A 16757-nucleotide genomic window follows, 5' to 3' on the forward strand; every position below is an offset into this window, starting at 1 on the left:
GAGAGACAGAGAGATATATATACTGTATATACGCCCACCGCAAATTGACTGAGGACCTGCTCACAGAATTGCAATAGGAGAGTTGTCTGTCTTTGCTTTGTGTTTCTACCTCTACCAAGTGAATTTTTGGGGCAAGAAGTAACTGACAACTCCTCTGGTGTTGGCTGGAGGTGGTGAAACACTAAGCACGTCAGTGCTTGCCCAGAAGCGAGAGTGGGAGTATATGTTCCTGTCGCTCCAAGCTTGCACCTCCCTCTTTTTTCGTATGCATTACTGTTTGCCCTGTTATTTTCCTAGAGTCAAGTTGTCATCCCTGGAAAGTACTGCTCGAGGGATGAGAGGGTCCATATCATTGCATGGAGGCAGGATAATGTCCCTATCAACACGACTTGTGAACTTACTGGACGCACAAAGTCGACCGTCATGAAGATTCTTATTGCAGCGCGCGGCCTGCCACCTGATGTCGTACCAGAGCATAAGCACAAGAAGAGGATGACTTCTAGAGGTACAGATATGCGACTGAAGCGGGAAGTAATCAAGAATCCTTGACTGACAGCAGCAGAATTGAAGAGAATGCATCCCCTTCTGTTACAAGATGTCTCATTTCGAACTATCCAACACCACTTGCAGAAGGAGCTGGGTTTGCCAAGCCACACCGCAGCCAAGAAGCCGCTTCTCACTGACCGCATGAAGAAGTAGCACATTCAGTTTGCCAAGAAGTATGCACACTGGACATCGGATGAGTGGAGAAAAGTTATGTTTTCCGATGAAAGCACATTTCAAGTGTTCCATGTGCGTTCTGCCAAGGTTCGGTGCCATGCCTCCTGTAATCTGTATGACGCTACTTACACGGTGCCGACTGTTAAGCACCCACAATCAGTAATGGTATGGGGGTGTTTCTCTGGTGAAATGGGAAGAGGTGGCCTCTACTTTCTTCCTAAGAACTTGATGATGAATGGTGGCCGGTACTTTCAAGTTCTGAAAGATCATTTGTTAAACTTTTTTGCTGTTCATGGGTGCGGCTTTTTCATGCACGATTCAGCTCCATGCCATAAGTCAAGAAAGGTGACAAAATGGCTTCAGGATAATTGGATTGAGGTCCTCGACTGGCCTGGCAACAGTCCAGATCTAAATCCGATAGAAAACTGCTGGGCAAAGATGATGAAAAGCATGGCAGAGAAGAAGACACCCAATCTGGACAACCTCAAGACTGAACTGACAAATGTTTGGTGTAAAGAAATGCCCTTACATTACTTTAGAGATGTAAGTGATTCCATGCCAGAATGCATCCAGCTTGTCCTGAAAAACAAGGGAAAAATGGTTTCATGTTAATGAATGGCATTTCATGAACAAACATTGTCATATACACGGTGTGATAATAGTAATAATAATAATATTATTATTATTATTATTATTATTATTATTATTATTATTATTATTATTATTATTATTATTATTATTATTAAAGTACCAAGTTCTTAGGTTCTTATCTACAGTGTTGATAATTAACATGAGCAGGACGGTGTTGATAATTAACTAGAGTAGAGACGGACATAGCATGAGAGTTTGACATCCCATGAGTGGAAAAGTGGCAACACTGTACGCAGGAGATGACCCCACCCAAACTGCCTTCATAGAGTGGTCGGACTATAACACTCCTTCATGCAAGCCTCGTGCAGCTGCAACACTCAAGCCTTTGTTTCTTATCAAGGCCTTCATTGCACCAGCTATTTTCCTTCCTTGTGTCACTCTACTTTTCCCTTCATTTGCACATTTTCCTCTTTTTCTTATCACTCTACCCACATATTTAAACTCTCACCAATTCCAGTCTCTCTCCATTCACTGTAACATCGCACTGGGAGTCACCTTCTCTCTCAATAACCATCACTTTACTCTTTTCTACATTTACTCTCAAGGCACAGTGCTCACAGACATCAACAGAAAGCTGCACTAGCCTACCAAGTTCTTGTCCAGTTTTGCAAGTAGTACTGCATCATCAGCATACAACAAATTTGAGATATTCCATCCATCACTCTTCATTACCAATGCCATCCCCCTCTCCATTACTTGTGTTTTTACTTCTCTCATCACCCTATCCATATATATATTAAACAACCATGAGGACATCACGCAGCCTTGATGCACACCCACACCGATTGTGAACCGTTCACTTAGATGCCCATTAACCCTTACACATGCTTCACTACCATCATAAATACTCTTGACGGCGCCTAGCAGCTTACCATCTACACCGTACATGCACAAAACCTTCCACAATCCTTCTGTCTGCTTTGTTGTATGTTTTGCCAGATTCACGAATGTCATAAACACCTTATAGTCCTTCTCACAAGCCATCTCCACTATGTATCTCACTATAAATATTTGATCCACACATCCTCTGCCACTCCTGAAGCCACCCTGTTCATCACTCACTAGGACTTCTGATATCTCTCTTACCGTACTTTATAATAATTCTTCCATATACCTTCCCTACCACACTCAATAAGCTTATGCCAGGATATTTCTTGCATTCACTTCGCTCACATTTATTTTTATACAGGGGTACAGTCACAGCTTTTTTCCATACTACCGGCATAGTTTCACTCATCCCTGCCTTCGTATATATCTCCAAGAAGCTTTTCATTCCTCTCTTTCCACTGCACCTAATCATCTCTGCATACACCTCATTTGCTTTCCCATTTTTCAGCTACTTCACAGTGCTCTTCACCTGTGCAAGGGTCACGTTTCCTGGCGCTGGATTCCTTCTCTGCACACGGCCAAAACCATTCATGTTTATATTGGCTCTGCTATCTCTATTCCCATTCATCAGGATTTCAAGATATTCTTTCCATCAGGTCCTTACTTCATCCTCATGGGTTAATAATCTGTCACCTGCATCCTTTACACTTTCACATTTCTTTCTGCTTTCACATCTACATTTCCGCACCTCATTCCAGAATAACTTCCTATTTTCTGAGTAGTTTGCATTCATTTTTCTTCCTGGATCATCATTTACCTCCTTCTTTTTCCTCATCACTTGTCTCTTTACATGCTTGTTGCTCTCGGTATATTCACTTCTTTTTTCAGTTGAACCCCCGTCCTATAACCACTCTAGCCACTTCTTCCTCTTTTCCTCCACTTCTCTCTTAACCTCTTCATCCCACCATGCTGTACCTTTCTTCTTTGTTGTTACTCTTGCCACACCACACACTGCTTTAGCATTTCTAACTAAGCAATCCCTATATGCATTCCACAGGCTGTCCAGATCGGTTTCATTCCAATTCACTGATTCTAATTCCTCCCCTACTTTGGTCCTGTATTCACCTGCCATTTCTTTGATCTTCAGCTTCTCAGCTTTCAGTCTTTCTCCTGACTCTTCTCTCTCCTGGTCCACCTCACTCCTCTCAGATTGATCTTGCTTACCACAGTCATAATTATGATCTGACATGTGTCCACATCGTCCTCTCACTGCCCTTGTATCAGCAACCATTCCCAGCATCGACCTCTCTACAAACATGTAATCAGTGAGGCTTCTTTCAACACGATCCCTGTTCCCTCTACACCATGTATATTTATGTGCAACTGTGTGTTTGAAATATGAGTTACAAATGCACAACCTCATTTTTATTATTACTATAATTATTTAATAGATGTTTGCTTTTCATGCCCTCCAAATACTGCATGTTTTTGTACTTTCAGAGGCATTGTGTATGGGTTCCTGTACATGCTTGGCTCAAGTATCACTTTCATCGACTGCCTCTTGTTTGGAGCCCTTATCTCGGCCACTGACCCAGTTACGGTGCTGGCCATTTTCTCAGATCTCCGTGTTGATGTCAACTTGTACGCCCTCGTTTTTGGAGAGAGCGTCTTGAATGATGCTGTGGCCATAGTGTTATCCAGGTACTGTTGTTGAGTCAGACAGTCCAAAATGAATTGTATATATATATACAGTAGAACCTCTCTCATTCGGACTATATGGGGGGAAGGGTTGTCCGAATTAGCAGATTGTCCGGACCATCAGGGTAATATTACTCCAGTTCATACCAAACTCTATCTACATATGGTATGTTTGTTAATTATTAACATATGTGACATATGTCAACCCTACGTAACTGCAAAAGATGAAAGGATACTAAAATAAAACTAATCATGTACGACAGTTTTGTATTGCATAATTTACAGGTAAGGCCATGACAAGAAACTAGCCTACATTTTAAATTGTAGTAAGTGACTAAGGCCCGTGTAGGCAAAAAAATAAATTAATTAATTAACTGTAATATTTGGAATAAAAATAAAACTTATGTAGGCAAAAAATACATTGTCATCTCTGGCATATTGATAACACCCATATGGGCAAGAAGCTAATGTTTGATGTACAAGTAAAGCACATTTAAGTACAAAAAATAACCTACAGTAATCACTAAACACTGCAGAATATTCTGACCCATTGTTGTTTTTTTTTTTTTTTTTTTTTATGCGAGGAAGAAGGAACCAAAGGCCATGAGCCCGCAGTAACAGTTCCCTCCAAGAGAAAAACAAAATACAATAGAGAGCCAAATTCAAGATCCGATCATTTTGAGATGCCTGGACACACTGCGTTTGAAAGACTGGAGATCATAGGCAGGAGGAAATACAGACAGAGGGAGACAGTTCCAGAGCTGACCTGTTGCATGAATGAAAGACTGGGAGTAACGGTTAACTCTTGCATTAGAGAGTTGGACAGAAAAGGGATGAGAGTTTGCTGCCAGACGGGTGCTACGCGCCCGTCGTAGAGGTGGAGGAATGCAAGCAGACAGTTCAGAGGAGCAGTGACCATTAAAGTAGCGGTAGAAAAGAGATAAAGATGCAACAGTGCGGCGAAGAGACAGAGGTTGAAGGGAGTCAGTAAGAGGAGGAGAGTTAATGAGACGAAAAGCCTTTGACTCCACCCTATTGAGAAGAGCTGTATGTGGGGAGCCTCCCCACACATGAGAGTTGTACTCCACACAGGGGCGGATAAAACCCCTGTATAGAGTCAACTTAATTGTGCAGGGGTAAAGAAAGAGCGGAGTCGGCTTAGCACACCCAATCTCTTGGAAGCAGATTTTACAAGAGATGCAATATGATCTTTCCAAGATAAGTCCCGAAAGTAAATGAAACCCCAAGCATGTTCAAGGATGATGCAGGATTAATCTGAATATTATTAAACATTAGTGGGTATACCTGTGGAAGATTTTGTCGGGTTGATAGGTGTAAGAACTGAGTCTTAGAAGCATTAAAGACAACCATATTATTTTTACCCCAGTCAGAGATATGAGCCAAGTCAGACATTAGGTGTGCCATAGCCTCATCCCTTGTTTCTTGAAGTAACTGTTGAGATGGGCGTTGCGGGAACCGAATGGAAAGGTGAAGGGTGGAGTCATCAGCGTATGAGTGGATAGGGTTAGATGTACAGCTTAGAAGATCATTGATGAATAAAAGGAAGAGAGTTGGTGATAGGACAGAGCCCCTGAGGAACACCACTGTTGATAGAGCTAGGAGAAGAACGATGGCCGTCTACGACAGCAGCTATAGAACGACCAGAAAGGAAGCTAGCGATGAAGGTACAGATAGAAGGATAGAAACCGTAGGAGGGCAGTTTGGAAATTAAAGATTTATGCCAGACTCGATCGAAAGCCTTTGAGATGTCAAGTGCAATGGCAAAGCTTTCGCCAAAGTCCCGAAAGGAGGATGACCAGGAGTCTGAAAGGTAGGTGAGAAGATCGCCAGTGGAGCGTCCCTGACGGAACCCATACTGACGATCGGAAGAAGGTTGTGATAGGAAAGATGCCTTAAAATTTTTTTATTAAGAATTGACTCGAAAACTTTTGAAATACAGGACGTTAAAGCAATTGGACGATAGTTGGAGGGTTGGGAGTGGTCACCCTTCTTTGGGACTGGCTGAATGAGAGCAAACTTCCAGCAAGATGGAAAGGTACAAGTTGACAGACAAAGGCGAAATAGTTTGCCTAGGCAGGGTGTAAGCACAGAAGCACAGTTTTTGAGAACAACAGGAGGGACCCCATCAGGCCCATATGCCTTGTTAGTACTGAGGCCAGTAATGGCAGAAAATACATCAACTGAAGAAATTTTAATGTCAGCCATGAGGAAGTCAGAGGGGGAAGTGATGGAGGAACAGCACCGGAATCGTCTAAGGTGGAATTGGAGGAGAAAGTCTGTGCGAAGAGATCTGCTTTATCAGTAGAAGAAATAGCTACAGAACCATCAGAGTAGAAAAGAGGAGGGAAGGATGATGAGGTAAAGTTGTTAGAAAGATTTTTGGCAAGGTGCCAGAAGGAGCGGGAAGAATTCGAGTTGGAGAGTTGAGAGCATTTAGTATGGATGAAATTATTTTTAGTAGAGCGAAGAACAGACTTAGCACGATTCCGGGCAGAAACGTAAAGATTATGTGATTCAGGGGTGGGTTGGCTCCGGTACCTTTTGTAGGCCTTCTCCTTGTTGCGGACAGCATTAGAACAAGCGTGATTAAACCAAGGCTTTCTTGCGTTAGTCAAAGGATATGAAGGAATGTATGCTTCCATGCCCGAGAGAATAACCTCCTTAATGCGCAAAGGCACACTCAGATGGCTCACGGCCATGGAAGCAATAATCATTCCAGGGAAAATCATAGAAGTACCCTCCCAGTCCGCAGCTTCAAAATGCCAGAGACGACGTTTCCCTGGAGGGTCCGCAGGCCGTACTGGAGCGATAGGACAGGTTAAGGTAATAAGGTTGTGATCGGAGGAGCCCAACGGAGAGAAAAGATTAACAGAGTAAGCAGAAGGATTAGTTGTGAGGAAGAGGTCAAGTATGTTGGAGCTCTCCAAGGCGGTCAGGGATACGGGTAGGGTGCTGTACAAGCTGCTCTAGGTCATTAAGGATAGAAAAGATGTAGGCTTGTTCACCAGGTGGATCCGTGAAAGGAGAGGAGAGCCAAAGGTGGTGGTGAACATTGAAATCTCCAAGAATGGAGATTTCAGAGAAAGGAGAAATGGACAGAATGTGTTCCATCGTAGAAGTAAGATAGTCGAAGAATTTTTGATAGTCAGTAGAATTAGGGGATAAGTAAACAGCACAGATATATTTAGTCAGAGAATGACAGGAAAGCCGAAGCCAGAGAGTGGAGAATTCAGAAGAATCAAGTTCAGGAACACGAGAGCAAGATAAGTCGTTGCGTATGTATACACAACAGCCACCTTTGGCTTTGAAATGAGTATAGAGAAAGTAGGAGGATACAGAAAAGGGTTTGCTGTCAGTTGCCTCAGACAGCTGAGTCTCCGTTAGAAAAAGAAGGTGAGGTTTAGAGGAGGAGAGGTGGTGCTCAACAGAGCGAAAGTTAGATGAAAGGCCGCGAATGTTGCAGAAATGAAGAAGAAGAGAGTCAGACAGTGGTTCCAGGCACCTCGAGTCGTCACCGGGAGAGGGGCAGATGGCGGGGGCATTTATGGTCCCCCCCCCTGGGGACTCCGAGGCTAGGTGAATTGACGCCATTTTGGTAAATTTTGAATAGGAAGTGTAGTGTGTACTGTGCATGTAGTTTGGTGAAGATAGATAGAGAAATTTGTACTGGAGAGCATGCTGGCCTACTCTCTGTGTAACTGAGACACTGAAAAAGTTCAGCAAAGGGGGATGGTCAGGAACTAGTCCTGAGGGCTGATGAAACGGGAGCTCCAGCACTCCCTGTCATCAGCTTTCCATCCACCTCGGGAGTACTGCCCTGCTCGACTGGTGCTACAGTCTACTCCTCCTTTTAACACCTTTATTCATTACAGAAGCTACACTTGCATTAAGGGGCATTGTAAGGAGGATTAACTTTAGAAATACAGTGTAAAAATATAAATGGTTGGTGAACTAGTTCATGGAACGAATGATAGCGTGTGTTGAAACAGGCGCCCATGTTGCGACCTAGCGTGATCCGAGACTAAACGAATGACGATCGCTTTCCGCGCCGATACTGAAAATGACTTTAGAATTACTTTCAACATATTTTTGGAGCTTATTATTTTTAAATTTTGTCCAGATTAACAGAAATCCGGATTAAAGGGGTCCGGACCAAAGAGGTTCTACTGTATATATATATATATATATATATATATACATACACACATATACAGTAGAACCTCTTTGGTCTGGACCCCTTTGATCCGGATTTCTGTTAATTCGGACACAGTTTAAAAATTATAAGCTCCAAAAATATGTTGAAAGTAATTCTAAAGTCATTTTCAGTATCGGCGCAGAAAGCGATCATGATTCGTTTAGTCTCGGATCACATTAGGTCGCAACATGGGTGCCTGTTTAAAACACGCTAGCATTCGTTCCATCAACTAGTTCACCAACCATTTATATTTTTACGCTGTATTTCAAAAGTTAATCCTCCTTACCATGCCCCTTAATGGAAGTGTAGCTTCTGCAATGAATAAAGGTTAAAAGGAGGAGTTTGCTTACACAAAAATGGGTCAGAATATTCTGCAGTGTTTATTGATTACTGTAGGTTATTTTTTGTACTTAAATGTGCTTTACTTGTACATCAAACATTAGCTTCTTGCCCATATGGGTGTTATCAATATGCCAAAGATGACAATGTATTTTTTGCCTACATAAGTTTTATTTTTATTCCAAATATTACAGTTAATTAAATAATTTATTTTTTTGCCTACACGGGCCTTAGTCAGTTACTACAATTTTAAATGTAGGCTAGTTTCTTGTCATGGCCTTACCTGTAAATTATGCAATACAAAACTATCGTACATGATTAGTTTGGTCATTTTAGTATCCTTTCATCTTTTGCAGTTACGTAGGGTTGACATATGTCACATATGTTAATAATTAACAAACATACCATATGTAGATAGTTTTTGGTGTGAACTGGAGATTACCCTGATGGTCCGGACAATCTGCTAATTCGGACAACCCTTCCCCCCATATAGTCCAAATGAGAGAGGTTCTACTGTATGTATATATATATATATTCCATATTGGTTGGTACAAGCAGTACAAGAAGTCATTATTATTATTATTATTATTATAGTAATCCCTTGATTATCCAGACGTCCATTGTCCAAATGATCCATTACCTGGACGCTGTGAGTTGGCTGTACAAAGCCATTATATATTCGTTTTTCCATTTTATCTGGACAAATTGCTTGCGTCCGGGTGGAAATTTTGGATTCACGAACATTTTTGCCCGCCCGTGAAGGAATAGCCTGGTGACGTCACGCTGTCCGGTTTGGTAGTTCACCCAGCGTCCGCTAGAGACATCCTCGGCCGTTCCCAGAATGTGTACTCGTGTGTGTGTGTGTGTGTGTGTGTGTGTGTGTGTGTGTGTGTGTGTGTGTATTTATGAGTGTGGGAAAGTTTGTGAATGTAACCATGTTTCATATGTGAGAGAGAGAGAGAGAGAGAGAGAGGGAGAGAAGGTGAAGGTGAAAATGAAGCGGAATGTGAAAGTAAAAGAAGGGAATGCGAAAGCAAGGGTGAGTGAATGTAATAGTAAAAGGTAAATGTGAAAGTGAGAAAGGGAAAATGCAAATGAAGTTGATGGCAAAATTGAAACTGAAAATGAAAGTAATAGTGAAAGTGAGTGTAAAGGTGAAAGTGAATGTGAAAGAGAGCATAGAGCATAGAAGTGAATATGGAAGTGAATATGAATGATAAAGTGAACGTAAAAGAGAAGGTAAAAATGAAAGGGAAGGTGAAGATGAAGAGGATGACAAAAATGAAAATATGCAAAGTAAAAATGAAAGTGGAAGCACAAAGTGTGGGGAGAGAGAGAGAGAGAATAAATACAGGAATGACATAAGCAGCATCCCTTTGATTAAACAAACCAGCAGATAAGGCATAAAATTGATCACTCCTGTCTCTCGCCTTCTCCATTCCCTCCCTCCCTCCCCCTCTATCTCCAGGGGGAGAGAGAGAGAGAGAGAATGAATACAGGATTGAGATGGGTGATCGTAGCTGTCACCAAGCCCCAAACATCTCATTTCACTTCCCTTTAGAAGTCCGGGCACGAGTCAGACAGACGCAGTGCCGAACAGAAGGCAGTGGGCATCCCCTGCCATGCCATTGTTGACTGCTTGACCATGGTAATTGCTTGACTGGGGTTAAAAGGTCTGCTTGACCATTTAGAATGTGTAAAACAACAGGAACAAGTGTCTTACGATGTACTGTAGTGGCCTTTAACAGTGGCATTCAAAGTTAGGTTATGTACAAAGGGGGGCCAGGTGAGAAGTTCATTATCTGGGCAGATCCACTTTCCGGACATGCCTTTGGCTCTGTTACATCAGATAATTGAGGGATTACTGTATTATTATTATTTTTATTATTATTATTGTTATTATTATCATACCTTCTTACGCACCTCATGGGGCACCATAGGATTTTACAATGGATAGATTATTATTATTGTTGTTTGTTTTTATATATATATATATAATTCCTTAGTAAATTATTGAAGTTTTATTGATGATAAAGCTGATTTGCTAGTCCTTTCAGTTTACAGTAACTGATTTATGGAAAAAGTTGTGATATTTTGGATACATCCATTACATATGATGAGAGATGTCTATATTGCACTGAAGTGATTGGCAAATTAATTTTATACCTGATGTATGTGCCATGCAACAAAGCTCTCCCTTCACACACTTCTGTATATATATTACTGCCAGGGAGGAAAGTCATTGGGTGGGTGATTTTACCTTGGTGAGCTATTGTATAAAATATTTTCTTGTTCATTATATGATGAATTCTGTAATGAGCTAGGTTGCTTAAAGTATGTCATGCGTGTGTATTTTATCTGCAGTATAGTTTGTATAGTTTTGAGGGTTGATGAGGTTTGAATGGATAAGTAGAAGGAAGGTAAAAGAAGCTAGGGGGAATGCAAGAAAGGGGCACAGATTAAAGAATGAGGGATTACGGGGAGAGTAAGAAAAAAGTGAAGAGATTAGTAAAAAGGGAGAATAAAAAAAGATGAATAATGATACATGATGAAAAATAAAGGTAAACTTCTCTTAAATAGAAAACTAATTTGAGAAAGATTTGCAAATATATAAATAAATGAGGGTGGAAGAAAAGTAAACATGAAGAGGATGGTAGAGTGAAAAAATGCTGACAGATCAGATCAAAATAGGGAGCTAATGGAAGGAATACTTGAAGAACTAATGAAGTGGAATTAAGAGAATAAGAAAGCGTGAATTGGAGGAGTGGGAGGGTGTGAAATGTGTAAGTGGCTGAAAAATGAGAAAGCAGCTGGGGTTGGTGAGGTGTATGCAAAGATGATTTAAGTGTAGTAAAGAGAGGGGAATGAAGTGCTTCATGGAGGTATGTAAGAAGGCATGGATGAGTGAAACTGTGCCAGCAGAGTGGAAGAAGGCTGTGATTGTACCCCTATACAAAAGCAAAGGTGAGCAAAATGAGTGCAGTAATTATCATGGCATAAGTTTATTCAGTGTTGTAAGGAAGGTATATGGAAGAATTATTATAGGGAAAGTAAGGGAGATATCAGAAGTACTGTTGAGTGATGAACAGGGTGGCATGAGGAGTGGCAGAGGATGTGTGGATCAAATATTTGCAGTGAGACATAGTGGAGAAAACTTGTGAGAAGGACCATAAGGTGTTTATGGCATTTATGGATCTGGAAAAAGCATATGACAAAGTAGACAGAGAAGGATTGTTGAAGGTTTCGCACATGTATGGTGTAGATGGTAAGCTGATAGGTGCTGTCAGGAGTTTTTATGATGGTAGTGAGGCATGTGTAAGGGTTAACGGGCATCTAAGTGAATGATTCACGTTCAGTGTGGCCGTGCGACAAGGTTGTGAGATGTCCCTATGGTTGTTTATTATATATATATGGAGGGGGTGATGAGAGAAATAAAAACAGGAGTAATGGAGAGAGAAAGATGGCATTAATGATGATTGAAATGGATGGAATATCTCAAATTTGTTGTATGCCAATGATACAGTGCTACTTGCAAATACCAGACAAGAGCTTGGTAGACTAGTGTAGAGTTTTGCTGATGTCTGTGAGAGTTGTGCCTTGAGTAAGCATGGGCAGATCCAGGGGTGTTGCCTAAGTTGCCTGGGCAATGTTCCTGCTTTGTCACACTGAAGATTAGTATACAGTTCTTTATATACACAGACTGTATCTTTTACTGGCTGTTTACACGGACTGCATCTTTTACTGGCTATTATGTTTATTTCCTCTGTACAAAACAGTACTTGAATACATTGACTGTATCTTTTGCTGGCTATTTTGTTTACTTCTTCCATACAAAACAGTACAGTACTTTAATACATATGCTGCATCTTTTCCTGGCTAATATGTTTATTTCTCTCATGCAAAATGCAGTACTTTAATACATAGACTGCATCTTTTACTAGCAGTCATGTTTATTTTTCCCATACAAATGTCGTGGAAACCATCCTTGGTTGACAAACGTTACTTAGTTGGCTGGTAGATGGGATGCCCAACCGTCATTTACTCTGGATAGCGATTTGGGCAGCGCCCTTAATTTTCCTAGATCTGCCTCCGCTAAGAACTTACTGTTATACCATAGCATTATGGTAGATTGCTGTATCCTTTTGCTCTGTGGATTTTTTGAGCCACTTAACGATGAAAGAGTTATAGGCAGCAGTATTCAGTATGTAGCATTGTTTTGAATGATTGAATATTAGACTATTTTCAGCAAATAACATATGAACAATAAGCCTCGGACCAGGACTGACCAAAAGATGATGACTAAGGACCAAACAAAGGACATGATACGGATGGCGATGTGGAATGTAAGGGGTGCAAATGATGAGATGAAAGAGACGGATGATTGTCCAGGTGCTTGAGGGTGCAAAAGTTTTTTTTTTTTTTTTTTTTTTTTTTTTTTTTTTTTTTATAATGAGGAAGAAGGCACCAAAGGCAACGAGCCTGCAAAACTATTCCTTCCAAGAGAAAAACAAAATATAAGAGAGAGCCAAATTCAAGATCCGATCATTTCCAGATGCCTGGACACACTGCGTTTGAAAAACTGGAGCTCATAGGAAGTAGGAAATACAGACAGAGGGAGACAGTTCCAGAGTTGACCTGTTGCATAAATGAAGGACTGGGAGTAACGGTTAACTCTTGCATTAGAGAGTTGGGCAGAAAAGGGATGAGAGTTTGCTGCTAGACGGGTGCTACGCTCCCGTCGTAGGGGTGGAGGAATGCATGCAGACAGTTCAGAGGAGCAGTGACCATTAAAGTAGCGATAGAAAAGAGATAAAGATGCAATAGTGCAGCGAAGAGACAAAGGTTGAAGGGAGTCAGTAAGAGGAGGAGAGTTAATGGGGCAAAAAGCCTTTGACTCCACCCTATTGAGAAGAGCAGTATTTGGGGAGCCTCCTCACACATGAGAGTTGTACTCTACACAGGGGCGGATAAAACCCCTGTATAGAGTCAACAATTGTGCAGGGGTAAAGAAGGAGCGGAGTCGGCTTAGCACACCCAATCTCTTGGAAGAAGATTTTACAAGAGATGTAATATGATCTTTCCAAGACAAGTCCTGTGTAAATGAAACCCCAAGCATGTTCAAGGATGATGCAGGATTAAGCTGAATATTATCAAACATTAGTGGGTATACCTGTGGAAGATTTTGTCGGGTTGATAGGTGCAAAAACTGAGTCTTTGATGCATTAAAAACAACCAGATTATTTTTACCCCAGTTAGAGATATGAGCCAAGTCAGACATTAGGTGTGCCATAGCCTCATCCCTTGTTTGTTGAAGTAACTGCTGAGATGGACGTTGTGGGAATCAAATGGAAAGGTGAAGGGTGGAGTCATCAGCGTATGAGTGGATAGGGTTAGATGTACAGCTTAGAAGGTCATTGATGAATAAAAGAAAGAGAGTTGGTGATAGGACAGAGCCCTGTGGAACACCACTGTTAATAGATGTAGGAGAAGAACGATGGCCGTCTACAACAGCGGCTATAGAATGACCAGAAAGGAAGCTAGAGATGAAGGCACAAATAGAAGGATAGTAACCGTAAGAGGGCAGTTTGGAAATTAAAGATTTATGCCAGACTCGATCGAAAGCCTTTGAGATGTCAAGTGCAATGGCAAAGCTTTCGCCAGAGTCCCGAAAGGAGGATGACCAGGAGTTTGAAAGGTAGGTGAGAAGATCGCCAGTGGAGCGTCCCTGATGGAACCCATACTGACGATCAGAAAGAAGATTGTGATAGGAAAGATGCTTTAAAATTTTTCTATTAAGAACAGACTCGAACACTTTTGAGATACAGGACGTTAAAGCAATTGGACGATAGTTAGAGAGTTGGGAATGGTCACCCTTCTTTGGGACTGGCTGAATGAGAGCAAACTTCCAGCAAGAAGGAAAGGTAATCATAGGGGCATTTGTCTTCTTAGTGTAATAGGAAAAGTATATGGTAGGATATTTATTGGCAGAGTTAGGGAAATAAAAGAAGAATAAGTTGGAGAAGAACAGGGAGGATTTAGGAAGAGAAGAGGTTGTGTAGATCAGATATTCATTCTTAGATTTTTAGTGGAAAAGTTTCTAGAGATGAGAAAGAAGTTGTATGCAGCCTTCATGGATTTGGAAAAAGCATATGAAAGGATGGATAGACAAGGATTGTGGAAAGTATTAAGAATATGTGGAGTAGATGGGAAGTTGTTGAATGCTATGAAGAGTATGTATGAGGGTGCTAAAGCTGCAGTGCATTTGGAGAGTGAACTGAGTGAATTTTTCTCTTTGATGGTTGGGTTGAAACAGGGATGTGTCATGTCTCCATGGTTGTTCAATCTGTACATGGATGGGGTAATAAAAAAGATACAAGGTAGGGTAGTGGATGTTGGAGTGGCCCTAATGAGAGAGGGTAGTGTTTGGAAACTCCCTGTACTGTTGTTTGCAGATGATTCTGTGTTGTTAAGTGAAGATGAAGGGGAGCTTCGAGGCTTGGTGGATGAGTTTGGGAGAGTGTGTAAGAAACGGAATCTAAAGGTGAATGTACGGAAGAGTAAAGTTATGGTCTTTGAGAGAAGTGAAGTCAGTGAATGTACAGTGAGGTTGGATGATGAGGAAATGGAAAATGTGAGTACGTTTAAGTACTTGGGTAGTGTGATGAGTAAGGATGGAAGTTTGGAGGGTGAAGAGCTTGAAAGGGTACGACAAGGAAGAAAGGTTTCTGTCTCCTTGAAAGGAGTGATGAGAAACAGGGAAGTAAACATGAAAGTTAAAAAGTTATTACATGACAGTATTGTGATACTGGAAGTGAAGCTTGGACATTGTTGCAGGGACACGAGAATGAGAACAGTGGAAATGAGTTATTTGAGAGGAGTCTGTGAAGTCGCATGGAGAGACAGACTGACAAATGAGGATGTAATGGAGCATTGTGGTGTGGATGTGTCATAGGAAGTATTAGGAGAAACACATTGAGGTGGTTTGGCCATGTGGAGGGGATGGCGAGTGAGAAACTGATGAGGAGAGTGTATGTCAGTGAGGTGGAGAGGGAGAAAGGGAGAGGGAGGCCAAGGATGAGGTGGAGGGATGGAGTGGAGAGGTATATGTGAGAGGGGGGTGTGAGTTGGGAGCAGGGCAGTGAAATGGGAGGGGACAGGATGACCTGGAGGCAATTTGTGTGTGGCCACCCTGTATGGGATTAACGTGTCTGGCAGTAGATAGATGGAGAATGTCATAGGACTGGGTTATGAATACTGTAATATATATTTTTGTCCAAATACAGTATTGTAAATGGACATAGCACAGCTGAATTGTTTTAGCCAAATTAGTCATGGTTTCTAGGTAAGTTGTTAAAATATCTTTTTATTTTGTCTCCCAACCAGTGCAATAGAGAGTTATGCCAGCACCAGTGGAGGTTTTGAGACATCAGCCTTCTTCTTAGCTATACTCAACTTCTTGTGGACTTTTAGTATGTCCTTTGTCATTGGGTCTGTGATGGGTTGCCTCACTGCCATCCTGGCCACCCCGTATGGGATTAAGGTGTCTGGCAGTAGATAGATGGAGAATGTCATAGGACTGGGTTATGAATACTGTAATATATATTTTTGTCCAAATACAGTATTGTAAATGGACATAGCACAACTGAATTGTTTTAGCCAAATTAGTCATAGTTTCTAGGTAAGTTGTTAAAATATCTTTTTATTTTGTCTCCCAACCAGTGCAATAGAGAGTTATGCCAGCACCAGTGGAGGTTTTGAGACATCAGCCTTCTTCTTAGCTATACTCAACTTCTTGTGGACTTTTAGTATGTCCTTTGTCATTGGGTCTGTGATGGGTTGCCTCACTGCCATCCTCACCAAGTTTACTCGACTGAAAGACTTCCCACTCCTGGAGAGAGCACTCTTTGTTCTCATGTCCTACTCCACTTTTCTGATGGCAGAGGCTGCAGATTTGACAGGTAAAGAAGAGATATATTTGTCTTGTCTGAATCTGAGTTTTTAACATCATATTTCGCTTCATATTTACCAGACCCAATAAGAAAATCCTTGTATGTAATAATTGTCTGTTTTACAGGTGCTTTAGTTATCTCAAGGTATGCCTTCTCTCTTGTGGGTGACAGCATTTTAAACTTTAAAGTAACATGTTAAGATTGATAGTGGTCGCTGATTTTTATTTTTTCAGGTGTGTTGCTTGTAATAATGTTGATGTAATGCAAAGCTGTTAAAAAATACTCCACAAACAATTTGGCAGCACTACTTTTACAATTTACATTTATTTGTTGGTACTAATGTGGAGCCTACATGT

The 16757-nt window shown here is 41.2% G+C and overlaps 1 protein-coding gene across 1 annotated transcript in view; it reads left to right on the plus strand.

The window, feature by feature from the left end:
• Positions 1-16757, plus strand: part of Nhe3 (Na[+]/H[+] hydrogen exchanger 3) — a 168305-nt gene that overhangs the window by 47502 nt on the left and 104046 nt on the right. The window contains exons 6-8 of the mRNA XM_080282410.1: positions 3700-3900; positions 15836-15867; positions 16180-16410. Coding sequence (XP_080138536.1) covers positions 3700-3900; positions 15836-15867; positions 16180-16410 — 464 coding nt within the window. The remainder of the gene's footprint in view (positions 1-3699; positions 3901-15835; positions 15868-16179; positions 16411-16757) is intronic.

This window comes from Coenobita brevimanus, chromosome 93 (genome assembly GCF_032717465.1).
Source record: "Coenobita brevimanus isolate Jiangsu-jjx chromosome 93, ASM3271746v2, whole genome shotgun sequence".
Lineage (NCBI taxonomy): Eukaryota > Metazoa > Arthropoda > Malacostraca > Decapoda > Coenobitidae > Coenobita > Coenobita brevimanus.